The 13,183-nt window shown below is 43.9% G+C and overlaps 1 protein-coding gene across 12 annotated transcripts in view; it reads left to right on the top strand.

Annotated features, from left to right (window-relative positions):
- The window catches only part of LOC110071606 (uncharacterized), a 42,243-nt gene that overhangs the window by 1,815 nt on the left and 27,245 nt on the right, over nt 1-13,183 (top strand). For 4 of the 12 annotated variants that reach the window (XM_078388435.1, XM_078388436.1, XM_078388430.1 and 1 more), the window contains 7 exons: nt 38-103; nt 1,804-1,896; nt 2,059-2,151; nt 2,852-2,941; nt 3,098-3,190; nt 3,374-3,466; nt 5,888-11,655. In XM_078388435.1, the coding sequence (XP_078244561.1) occupies nt 38-103; nt 1,804-1,896; nt 2,059-2,151; nt 2,852-2,941; nt 3,098-3,190; nt 3,374-3,466; nt 5,888-8,802 (3,443 nt within the window). In that variant the 3' untranslated portion in view covers nt 8,803-11,655. Of the gene's footprint in view, nt 1-37; nt 131-1,803; nt 1,897-2,058; nt 2,152-2,851; nt 2,942-3,097; nt 3,191-3,373; nt 3,467-4,480; nt 5,487-5,887; nt 11,656-13,183 lie in introns of those variants that run through there. The other 8 variants (XM_078388433.1, XM_078388427.1, XM_078388434.1 and 5 more) reach the window with 5 other exon arrangements.

Here is a 13,183-nt window from a genome sequence, read left to right as displayed (position 1 = left end):
GCTAACCGCCTGTTCTTGCTGCTTTCATCCGATTCAGGATTCCCTGATACAGATGTGAAGACGGAGGAGGGAGCAGAGTCGTACAACCAGGAATCTATGGAAGGTAAAAGTGCTGCTGCAGAGCAGTCAGGTGAGGGAGGGGTTTCTGTAGCTACTTAGGGAGGTAGCTGCGGGAGCTCATCCTTGGGTCTTGTCCTGTTCTGTAACCCCACAAGTTTATGATTCCTCAATTCAACGATGAAACATTATGTCCTTGTTGACTGTCCTTTCTTGCTTCTTTCCCTTAATCCAGGATCCCTTAATCCAGGATTTATGATTAAAAACATTATCATAAAGCCAGAGAAGGAAAAGGGACTGGATAACCAGGAACCTGAGCAACAGCCTGGAGATGATGCCTAGAGCAGCATCTCTTCCTTCCAAATCCTCAGATGAGGCCAAGTACCCCCCCCGGAAGTGTGTTCCCCTCCCCTGCTTGAATATCGGGGAAGCAATTATGGTGCGATTAATGTGGGAAGTCTTCCTAATGTCAAATAGTTATTTAATACCATACTTTTGTCTCTGACAGGGCAGAGGAAATTCTGGATATGAATACAGTGGTGCCTCGCACAGCGAGGTTAATCCGTTCCGGATTAACCCTTGCTGTGTGAAAACATCGCTGTACGGATCAAAAAAAGCCATTGGAATGCATTAAACTTACCGTAGTTTAATGCGTTCCAATAGCAGCTTTACTCACCGTACAGCGATGTTTCTCCGATGGCCGGCAGCCATTTTCGCGCCCTCCCCTCGCTTAACGAGGGCGTGAAAATGCTGCACATGGCCATTTTGGGGCTTCCGGCGGCCATTTTGAAGCTGCCGAACAGCTGATCGGCGGGTCGCAAAGCGAAAGTCGGTAAGCGAACCGCTTACTGACCTTCGCTCTGCGATTTTGAGCCATAGGGGCCGTCGGTGTGCGATCGCATTTGCGATCGCTAGAACGGCCCCGTTGTGCAGATTCGTCGTTCTACGGTGCACTCGTTGTGCGAGGCATCACTGTATTCATATCTATTAAAATAAATATGATTACAAATCTAATATAAATTTGTATTAAAACTTAAGTACATTAACAAGTAGTACTGTTAGATAGAGGCAGCACCACCGCTAATACAGTAAAGAGCTATATTAGAGGCAGTCTTGCTAAGGAGGCCTTTTTAAAAGAATAATGATGAGCAGCTGGTCATCCATTTTGAAGCACAGAAGTGTGTCATCTGAGGGCATAGGCACACAAATATTTCCCAAAGCAGGAGAGCATATCAGAATACCCAACCCATTCGATGGGAATGAATTTTGGGGAGTCTTTTACAGGGAATGCTCTCTTTGACCACTGTGCTTATTGCCTAGTACAAGAATTCTAGCTAATTAATCTTGCATACATTTTTAGCTGAGAAAAAGATTAAGAGCCACCATAAAGGAAAAAATGGGGAAATGCCATTTTCAGTTATCAGATGATGCATACAGGCGTCACCACAGACATCTGCATGGGTGATTCACCCTTTCCCTCCCATTCTGTCTTGCCCCAAATGATTTTTCTGAGATGGTGTGTGCTCTCTACCATTTTTAGGAATACTTGCATTATAAACTTGGATCTATTAAATGGCTCAACAATTAAACTGGGTACTAAGTTTTCTAGTGTACACAAGATATTTTGAGCTATACCAGTTTAAGCTAGAATGGACACATTTTCAAAGATTTAGTGCTCCAGCCAGTTAATAAATGAAGAATTGTGTCATAGTTGACCATCTTTTTTGCCTTTATCCTTCAATTAAGGATGTCCTGGCATTGCCATGAAACCAGAAGAGAAAGAGGAAATGAATAACCAGGGAACCAAGGAAAAAGAAAGCATTGCTCGTGACCCATCAGGTGAGAGGGATTCTCATTGAAGTGTGTAGATAAGAGGGCTGGGTCACTTTTCCCACCTCTACAATTTTATGATTCTGTGATTCTATGATTTTTATCCTGTTTGAAGCCACTTAACTAATGGAAGATTACCACCTCTTTTCATCTCTATTTCCCTTCATTCAGGAATTCTTAACCCTTTCATAAAACCAGAGGAGGCAGAGGAGTTCCACAACCAGGGGCCCAAAGGAAATACAAGCATGGCTGGTCTTCACTCAGGTGAGGTAGCCCTTCACCTCATTGCTTTGGCAGTGGGCTGGGCTCAATGACTGGTAGGACCTTCCAAAGTTCTGTCATTCAGTACTTCGACAATTTCGCCCACACTGGCCGCACTGCATTGGCTGCCCATCCGTTTCCGCATCGACTTCAAAGTGTTGATGCTCACGTACAAAGCCCTAAATGGTTTAGGGCCTCGATACTTGGTGGAACGCCTACTCTCACCAAGGTCTACCCGTGTCACTCGTGCAAGCCAGGAGGTGAGGCTGAGGAGCCTAACGCCGAAGGAGGCCCAGAAGGAAAAGACAAGAAATCGGGCCTTCTCGGCAGTGGCTCCTCGCCTCAGGAACAATCTACCTCCTGAGATTTGCGGGGCCCCCTCGCTGGGTATCTTTAAGAAGCAGTTAAAGACATGGATGTTTCGGCAGGCCTTCCCATCAAATAATTCCTGACGCCTTTCTTTTCCTCTTTTATTGTTTCTCTCACTCTGTGTATCGCTTTTATTATTTAAATTGTTTATATAATTGTTAGCTGCCTAGAGTGGTCCTGACCCGACCAGATAGGCGGGATATAAATGAAATAAACAAACAAACAAACAAATAAATAAATAAATAAATAAATTGTATAATTCTTGTGACCAATGAATAGCTGAAACATTGCATTCCTGCTGACCACATGTTTTTGCTTCTTTTCTTCAATACAGGATGTTTTGACATTTCCATAAAGTCAGAGAAGAAAGAGGGGATGTGCCATCAGGGATCCGAGGAAAACACAGGAGCTGGAGAGCAACCAGGTGAGGTAGCCGTTCGTATCTCTGTATTGGAAGAAAGGTGGGATGAGATGAGCTTTGGATGACTCCCATTCTGTCAATCTATACTTTTTTTCTATTCAGTTATGAAGCATCTTGTTGTTGCTGACCACGTCTTTTCACCTTTTCCCTTCAATTCAGGGATTCCTAACCTTTTCGTAAAGTCAGAGGAAGAAGAGAGGATTTACAACCAAGGATCTGAAGAAAACACAAGCCCTGGTGACAACCGGACGGGTGAGGGAGCTCTTTGTAGAACTGCATCGGGAAGCTGCTGAGTCAGTTGATCTTTGGGTCTCTCCCAACTCTGTAATTTTATGATTTTGTGATTCTTTGATTGTATGATGCTTGTAGTCAATTAATTCTGGAAGATTGCATCCCTGGCTGACTACCTTTTCTTGTCTCGTTCCCTCAAACTAGGATTTGTAGACATTGTTGTAAAGGCAGAAGAAGAGGAGAGTCTGTCCAATCGGAGATCTGTGGAGATTTCAAGTGTTCCCTGGGATCAGTCAGGTGAGGGACCAGCTTGTATGCCGGCATTGGAGGGAGATTAGGTCAGATGACCCCTGGAGTTCCTTCCAATCTCTGCAGTTCTACCATTATGTTAGGTGATGAAACATTAGAGGAAGGTAACACCATTATTGAAGATGAGGAATTGGAGGAAGTGATCTGTGTACCCAAAGAGTCACAATCAGGATTGCAGTTTACACAAAGTTACATTGTTCATCTTCCTTCAGGTGTCAACAAAGACTTGTCCATCTAGCAACCCCTCTGTCAGCTATGATGGAAGGGGTGTTTTGCAGGACCAGATCCCGGAAATTGAAGATATGTGCGTGTTGGTTGGTTGGCCCTTTGCCCCCCCCCCCACATGATTGGCCTTTCAGGCTCCCATTTTGAACCCAACAAAGAACCAATGCTGAATTTATTTATTTATTTATTTATTTATTGATTTGATTTGATTTGATTTGATTTGATTTGATTTGATTTGATTTGATTTGATTTGTATCCCGCCTATCTGGACTACCAGACCATTCTAGGCGGCTACCAGACCACTCTAGGCGGAATTAAGGTTTCTTTCTCTTCTTTTCTTTGGTGGCGCCTCATCTTTTGCAAGCCGGTGTAAGTTTCTGCGGTCCAGCAACTCCTGTAGATATATTTTGGCACTGATATTTCAAAACTAACCGACTAACCATGGTTTTACCACCATTCTTGTAAAACTGAGTTAATGCCGCAAAGAAGGACAAAAAGATTAGACAGACAATAGCCTTAATAAAAGGGGAACAAATAATATCTACTAGAAATTCATATTTGTATGTCAGGTATTCAGACATTCAGAGGGTGGTCCAATATTTTCCTCGTTCTTCTTTTCTATACGAGCACACAAAAATAAGTGGTGCCCCACATAGCGACGATAATCCATTCTGAAAAAATTGTCGCTATTCGGATTCGTCGCTATGCGGGGCAAAAAAGCCCATAGGAACGCATTAAAACACGTTTAATGCGTTCCTATGGGCAAAAAACTCACCGTTCTGCGAAAATCCTCCATGTGGCCGCCATTTTCACTGCCCAGTAAGCGAGGAAAGGGCGCATAAACACTGGGCGGCCATTTTATTTACCCGGTGGTCATTTTGGAACCACCGATCAGCTGTTTACAAAACATCGTTATGCAATACCGATCATCGCTTACCTATCATCGCAAAGCGATGTTTTCCCATCTAAAACATCGCAATGCGATCGCTTTTGCAATTGCAAAAAACACATCGCTATGCGGATTCGTCGTTAAACGAAGCGCTCGTTATGCAAGGCACCACTGTACTGGGGGGGGAGCTGCCTGATGATAGTGTTTCCTCTAATCCAATACTTGTCAAGTCCAAACAGGCGGAAGCAGAAGAAGGGAAGGAATTGTAGTTAGGAAATGGTTCTCACTCAGGGGGAAGTGGAAAACTCGGACTCCCTACCAAATGACTACCTGGGAAAACCACAGAATCTATAATGTACAGTAGTAGAATCAAACAAGCCTACCAGCAGTGGCATAGAAATCTCATGCCACTAATGCAGGTTGTAGGCTTTCAAATGTCATTTTAAGGCAGGGTAAATCAGATGTCAGGGATCTGGATCCACACCTGCATTGCACTCATTGGTTGTTATTCCCCACCATCCTGTTGCCAAATTTGCAGCTACAGTTTTGAAGCAAGACCACCAGATTCTCCTTTCGGAACAAGGCACACACTTCAGAAAAGGATATGTGCAACGTGCATGCTTTGGGATTGCCCTTCAAGAACTGTAACTGTACAAGGGAATAAGTCACTGAGAGGAAGGCTTCCCTGTTGGACATGTACCAGAGGAGGGAGTTGCTCATACTTGTCTGCAAGGGCAGAGGTGATGCTTGTGGAAATAGGCAGAGGAAGGCAATTGTGTGGCTTGCCGGCATCTTTCTAAGTTCCCTGTCTTACCCATTCTTCATAGTTATGCAGTATGTGTCTTCAAGCAGCCATGAGTAAAAATGGGTTTTTCCAATGCGGCTCAGCCACAGGTAACCCCCATCTCTTAGAATTTCCTACCTAAACATCTATTCATTGTGATCCCACTCTGGATCAGGGAGATCCCTTTGGAACCTCTCCTTTCAGCCAATCATTTGTCCCCAGGGTGTTTATTCCAACATTGTAAGAGGTTCCATATTGGTATCGTGACACAATAAAGCTAAACAAATAACTGAAGAAAAATAAAAGAATTTTAAAAATTCATAGAGATGAAGCTGTGCTAAAATCTGAACACTTGAAAATGCTTCTTATAATTTCTTCACAGAATAAAAAGGCCTTCACCTTCAGTTTATTGGCACCAGGAATATATAAAGAAAAAAGGGTAAATCACATATTTTTTATTTCCCCTCTTAGATTTTCATAACTATTTTCTGCTTCTCTTTCTTATTCTCAGATAACTGGAGAGAAACGAAGATTTGCCCTGAATTGGATCTTGCCAAACACCAGCAAACCAATGGAGCTGAGGAACATAGTCGCACAGAGAAATCCCACAAATACACTGCTCCTGGGAAGTGTTTTGTCCAACAGATGATGCTGGCAGATCGCAACAGTGTCTACACTTTATATGAAGTGCCTAGAGAATGTTTTCCTTGGGATGCACACCCTGTGAACCGCCATAGCCATGCTTCAGGAGGGAAACCACATGAACGTCAAAAGCATAAAAAATGTGCCCAGCATCAGTTCGAACAGGGGAAAAAATCATACAAATGTCAAGACTGTGAGAAATGTTTTACTCATCATTACCAGCTTGTCATGCATAAGAAGATCCATATAAGTGGGAAACCATACAATTGCCAAGACTGTGGGAAACGTTACACTCTGAATTCATGGTTTGTGCGTCATAAAGCAGTCCATAAACAAAAGAACCCATACAAATGCCAGGAGTGTGGGAAATGTTTTACCTATAGTTACCAGCTTGTCACACATAAGAAGACCCATATAGGTGGGAAAAAATACAGTTGCCAAAACTGTAGGAAATGTTTTGCTCGGAATTCATTGCTTCTACGTCATAAAGCAGTTCATGCACGAGAGAAACCATACAAATGCCCGGAGTGTGGGAAATGTTTTACTCGCAGTGACTACATTATTAGGCATAAGAAAATCCACACACGTGAGAAACCATACAAATGCCGTGACTGTGGGAAATGTTTTGCTTGGGAAAAACAATTTACGGTTCATTGCAGAGTCCACACAAGAGAGAAGCCATACAAATGCCAGGTTTGTGAGAAATGCTTTACTCAGATATCGAGCCTTCGGATGCATGAAAAGGTCCACAGAGGAGAAAAGCCACATAAATGCTTGGAATGTGGAGTATGTTTTGCTTGGAAAAAACAACTTGTGGTCCATTGCAGAGTCCACACAGGAGAGAAACCACACAAATGTCAGGAGTGTGGGAAATGTTTTGCTTGGAAAAATCAACTTTTGGTCCATTTCAGAGAACACCCAAGGGAAACACCATTCAAGTGCCAGGAGTGTGGTAAATGTTTTGCTGACAATACATACCTTACAATACATAAAAGAGTCCACACAGGAGAGAAGCCATACAAATGCCAGGAGTGTGGGAAATGTTTTGCTTGGAAGAAACAACTCATGGTTCATTTCAGAGAACATACAGGAGAAACACCATTCAATTGTCAGGAGTGTGGGAAATGTTTTGCTGACAATACAAATCTTGTGAGGCATATGAAAATCCACACAAGAGAGAAGCCATACAAATGCCAGGAGTGTGGAGAATGTTTTGCTTCAAAAAAACAATTTGTGGTCCATTTCAGAGATCACACAGGAGAAACACCGTTCAAGTGCCAGGAGTGTGGGAAATGTTTTGCTGACAATACAAATCTTGTGAGACATAAAAAAATCCACACAGGAGAGAAACCATTCAAGTGCCAAGCTTGTGAGAAATGCTTTACTGAAATATCAAAGCTTCGGACACATGAAAAAGTCCACAGAGGAGAAAAGCCATATAAATGTATGGATTGTGGAAAATGTTTTATAGAGAATTCACATCTTATGCGGCACAGGAGAGTCCACACAGGAGAGAAACCATACAAATGTGCTGAGTGTGGGAAATCTTTTGCTTGGAAAACACAATTTGTGGTCCATTACAGAAACCACACAGGAGAAAAACCATTTCAGTGCCTGGAGTGTGGGAAATGTTTTCCTTACAAAACACAGCTTGTGATACATAAAAGAGTCCACACAGGAGAGAAACCATTTAAATGCCAGGAATGTGAGAAATCTTTTGCTTGGAAAACACAATTTTTGGTCCATTGCAGAGTCCACACAGGAGAGAAACCATACAAATGCCAGGAATGTGAGAAATGTTTTGCTTGGAAAACACAACTTGTGGTCCATGGCAGAGTCCACACAGGAGAGAAACCATACAAATGTGAGGAGTGTGGGAAATGTTTTGCTTGGAACTCACAACTTGTAGTTCACTGCAGAGTCCATACAGGAGAGACACCATTCAAGTGTCAGGACTGTGGGAAGTGTTTTGCTGACAATACACAGCTTGTGAGGCATAAAAGAGTCCACACAGGGGAGAAACCATTCAAATGCCAGGACTGTGGGAAATGTTTTGCTTGGAAAAAACAACTTGTGGTTCACTGCAGAGTCCACACAGGAGAGACACCATTCAAGTGTCAGGACTGTGGGAAGTGTTTTGCTGACAATACACATCTTGTGTGCCATAAAAGAGGCCACACAGGGGAAAAACCATTCAAATGCCAGGAGTGTGAAAAATGTTTTACTCGAGCATCAAGCCTACAGAGCCATGAAAAAATCCACAGAGGAGTGAAGCCATATAAATGCCTGGAATGTGGGAAATGTTTTGTAGAGAATTCACAGCTCGTGCGGCACAAGAAAGTCCATACAGGAGAGAAACCATACAAATGTCAAGAATGTGGGAAATGTTTTGCTTACAATACCCATCTCGTGAGGCATAAGAGAGTCCACACAGGAGAGAAACCATACAAGTGCGAAGAGTGTGGGAAATGTTATGCTTGGAAAACACTACTTGTGATCCATTCCAGAGTCCACACAGGAGAGAAACCATACAAATGCTTAGAGTGTGGGAAATGTTTTGTTTACTATACACAGCTTGTGAGCCATAAAAGAGTCCATGTCGGAGAGAAACCATACAAATGTGAGGAGTGTGGGAAATGTTTTGCTGAAAATTCACAGCTTGTGAATCATAACAGAGTCCACACAGATGAGGAACTGTTCAGATGCCAGGAGTGTGAAAAATGTTTTACTCGGATATCGAGTCTTTGGAGGCATGAAAAAGTGCACAGAGCAGCAAAGCCATAAATGGCTGGAATGTGAAAAATGTTTTGTTCAGAGTTATTGCCTTGCAAAATGTTATGAAGTCACCAGAGGAGAGATTCCTTTTGCAAACAGGGATATAGATAATGTTTTCTCTTGAGATTCACATGGAAAGCCCACAGAGAAGAAACCTCTGAGAACTGCCCATGAGCGCTCATAGAAGGTGAGGTCTATCAGTGTATGGAGGATACCAAAAGGTTTATCATGCACCAGCGCACAGACAGAGTTCTGACTCCTGTCCTCTGAAGATGCTGGCCACAGAGACTGGAGAAACGTTAGGAAGAAAAACCTCAAGAACATGGCCAGACAGCCCGAAAAACCTACAACCACCATCATTTCCATGTTTATTTTTCAGTGAACTTTGAGTTTCCCATGTGTTTAGATACTCTACAAAATTTTTCTAAGAGGAAAGAAATTTTAATTCCCACATTCCCAATTCATAAAAGAGAATAAATACAATAAATGCCCAGCCAGGACAATGGCTTGTGCCACTCAGTTCCAAAACCTATGTTCCCTGATATTTTTGTGCTCCCATTCCCAGAAATCCTGGCCAGCCCAGCTAGTGGTGAAAATTTTGGAGTCAAAACATACTGTAAGGCAGTGGTCTCCAACCTTTTCCCAACTGCGGACCGGTTTTGGGGGGGGCATGCCACATTCGTTCAGGGGGCATGGCACACTTGGGGGGTTGGAGCATGCTTGAGCGCATGCGCATAGCGGCACTTGCGGGTGGGGAGGAGATCTGTTGCCACAGCCTGGTCCCACCTAGGCCATGGACCTGGGTCGCGGACCAGGGGTTGGGGATCCTGGTTTTAAGGGAAAGCAGAAGAGTATTTTGATTAGATCGGTGGAACATCCACAGTCCTCAACCAGTGGAAGGGTTTGTCCTTTTGCCTCAGCTTCTCCTGGATCTCAGGGTAAGTCACCACACAATCAGCTTTTGCTTTCAAACTGTTAACATTTATTTCTGGAACATCCAAAAAAAAACCCTGGCAATTTCCACTTTACTGTCTAACAGTTCTTCAGTAACCATGGGGTATCGAAGGGATTTTTATCTTGAACAATAAACCGGTTTTGTAACTCAGCACTCTAGAGTGTTTATCTGTTCCACATCTCCCAGATCTCTCATCGGGGACTCTTGATAGTGACCCTGTAGGCATCTCACTATGGGCGGCACTAGGGTGCTCTTGATAGCCTTTCTTGCAGTAGAGGGATCTCCCAAGGTACTGAGTTGGGTTCCTTTCCCTCCCATGTATATAGATCCACCTTGATCATTCTCTCCTTTATTCTTGCCCTTTCCTCTTTGATACAGTGGTGCCTCGCAAGACGATGTTAATTCGTTCCACGAAAATCGCTGTCTTACAAAAACATCATCTTGGGAACCGAAAAAGCCCATTGAAATGCATTTAAACCAGTTCAATGTGTTCCAATGGGCTGAAAACTCACTGTCCAGTGAAGATCCTCCATAGGGGCAGCCATTTTCACTGCCTGTAAAGCAGAGGATCCTTCCTGAAAACACAACGGGAGCCATTTTGCACAGCGGACGACCATTTTAGAACCGCTGATCAGTTGTTTCTGAATCATCATTTAGTGAAAAATCGGTTCCTGAAGCAGGGAACCGATTATTGTTAAGCAGTTTCATCGTTTAACGAGGCAATCGTTAAGTGAGGCACCACTGTATTTCGTTTGCCACTCCAGGGCTTCCTTTCATCCCCAATAAGAAGGTTTCACTATGGCGTTACCCCTCCTTTTCCTCTCTGCTTCCTCTCAAAGAACCATAAGCTTTTCCCAGTTGGTAGGTGGTAGTATTTTCTCCTTTCTCTTCCTCTCTGCTCCTCCTCTGCCTTCTTACTCTCCTTTTTATCTTCCTTTCCTGCTTTTTCTTCTCTACCAATAACCTTGCTCTATTCTCGTCTAACTATCCTGTCATTTTTATATTTTACCCTCTTCCTTCAGGGAGCTTATTTCCTTCCTTTCTTCCTCCTCTTTTCTTTCTATGGACATCTTGGATGTTCTGTTTTTTCCCTCTATGATTCTGTCTTCCCAGTTAGGTAAGGTGAATGGCACTTGAGCGTGAATGCCTGCTGCCATTCTCACAACCCCCTTGTTTTAATTTTGCTTTACAGTGGTGCCCCGCATAGCGATGTTAATCCATTCCGGATTAATCGTCGCTATGCAAAAACATCGCTAAACGGAACGGAAAACCCCATAGGAACGCATTAAACTTAGTTTAATGCGTTCCTATGGGGCCCTAAACTCACCGTTCTGCGATGTTCCTCTATAGCGCCGCCATTCTCGTGCCCTCGGTAAGCGAGGGCAGTGCGCGAAAATGGTTGCGGCAGCCATTTTGGGTGTCCGGCGGCCATTTTGGAACCGCCGATCAGCTGTTTAAAAAACATCGCAATGCGATTTTAGCTCTATCTAAACATTGCAATGCGATTGCTTTTGCAATCACAATTGCGACGTCGCTATGTGGATTCATTGTTAAATGGTGTGCTCGTTAAGCGAGGCACCACTGTAGTTTGCTTTACCCCACAATACTGGAATGGGGGAGTTTGTAGTCAAGTTCACCCAGCTTGTCTGGAGGCAAAATCGCTACTTTACAACTGTCTGATATTTCCAGTGAGAGAAACAGTCCCTGGCAGGGCAGCATTTGGCAGCATGATACCATCAGTCTAAATAGATTATTTCAATGGCATTCTCTGCCCCCGTTTCTGGTTCCTAGCATCTTCCATGGTTTGTACATTGAAATGTGTTTCCCTTTTGTGTCTGACCCTGATAGAGGGATGTTCGGCAATGTATTCATATATGTATATGTATTAAAGAATGATTTTCCTTTTGCTCCTGGCTCAGAAAAGTATTTTCATTTTATTTATCTTACCATTACCTCATTAAATCAAGGGGCATTTATGAATGAATACTATCATAGTTTGTTTCCACCAAAGGCTGCAAGGTAACATAGTCCAACGGCTGGCAATTCACCATGCCACTGAGTGAACTCCTCCGGCTGACGCATGATTTGAACTCAGGCTGCACTTGTTCAACAACAGCACTGCTGTATGTGCAATATATGCAGCATGCTTGTTTATAGCATTTGAAACAATAGTAGCATTTTCTCTGATCCGTCATCTTAACTGAGGCTTAAGATGATAAAGCAGTTTTAAAATCTCTCCAGAGTTCAATGTGCACAAATCAGTTTTCTCTGATGAGTTTACATTGACCCATTCATGCCATATTTCCAGGTATCTGCGTGTGCCTATCTAGCCTTTTCTTGAAATGGGGACAGCCGTTGCATTTGGCCCTCTTAGGAGAGAAGGACAGGTGGGGCTGTACGGAGCTCTTTAGACCTGGAGGAGTTGCCTCAAGGGAGGGCGAGTTCTGGTCTGGCTTTGTTGGGGAGAGGTCCATTGTTGCAATGTAAACCCTGCAACCTGGAGTTCCAAATCCTCTTCTGGAGAGAAGGGACCGGGTTGGAGGGAGGGAATACTTTCAGATGGGCAGCACTATGTGGGCCTCGCCTTTCTTTCTCTAAGGGAGACCTTCTCCCCCCCCCCCCGCCAAGGGATGCAGGCGGCGCATGGGGGGAGGGCGTGTAAGCGTTTCTTCAGCAGAGACCCGGAATAGGCTTCGGCGTCACGTGATAAAAGTCGTGTGATCGGAGGTAGGCATGGTGCTGGTTCCCAAGTGGGAAGAAGGAGGGGGGAGCAGGGGAGGGGGGTGAAGATTAAACAGGGCGCGTCCCCCCCCCTAAAGAAACCGGGTTTCTGGAGACCGTGGGAAGGAGGTGAGCGTTCCGGGTGCAGGGATTTCAGCCGGCAAGGCAGGATCCGGTGAGGAAACGAGGCGGATATGGAGAGATGGGCGGTGTGTGTGTGATTGGTGGAGGGCAAGAGAGGAATGGAGGGGGAGAGAAGAAATGGGAGTTAAATTGAAAGAGGAAACATTTGGGGAGAGTCCAAAAAAACACTTGAACGTAAGATTTCCGAACTGTTTAAATTCTGGCCTTATCTGCTGCAGACTAAAGTGTTTCCCCCCCAGATAAAATGTTGGTACGAAATGGAAAGCAAGAGTTTGCAGTGATGGGTTTGATATCCTCCCTTTTGCATGGCATTTTTTTTCCAGATCTCCTGAAAATCTGGGAACTTGCCAGAATCAAGTTTCGATCAGAGGGAACAAAACTGTGGTGTTCCTTTTTAGCATTTGCTCTACAAAGAACGTATAATTTAATCGATTTAAGTTTCTAAAATGTAAGGATGGAGGACCTGTGGCCCACCAGATCTGGTCAGGTTCCTCCTCCCATTGGCTGTTCAAGGCAGGAATGATAGTCCAGTCCAGTCTTTGAAAGGCCACAAAATCCCCTCCCATGTTC

The sequence above is a fragment of the Pogona vitticeps genome, chromosome 2, assembly GCF_051106095.1.
Source record: "Pogona vitticeps strain Pit_001003342236 chromosome 2, PviZW2.1, whole genome shotgun sequence".
NCBI classification, from domain to species: Eukaryota; Metazoa; Chordata; class Lepidosauria; order Squamata; family Agamidae; genus Pogona; species Pogona vitticeps.
The sequence above is the reverse complement of the archived record's forward strand: the minus strand, read 5'-3'. Positions and strand labels throughout refer to the sequence as shown.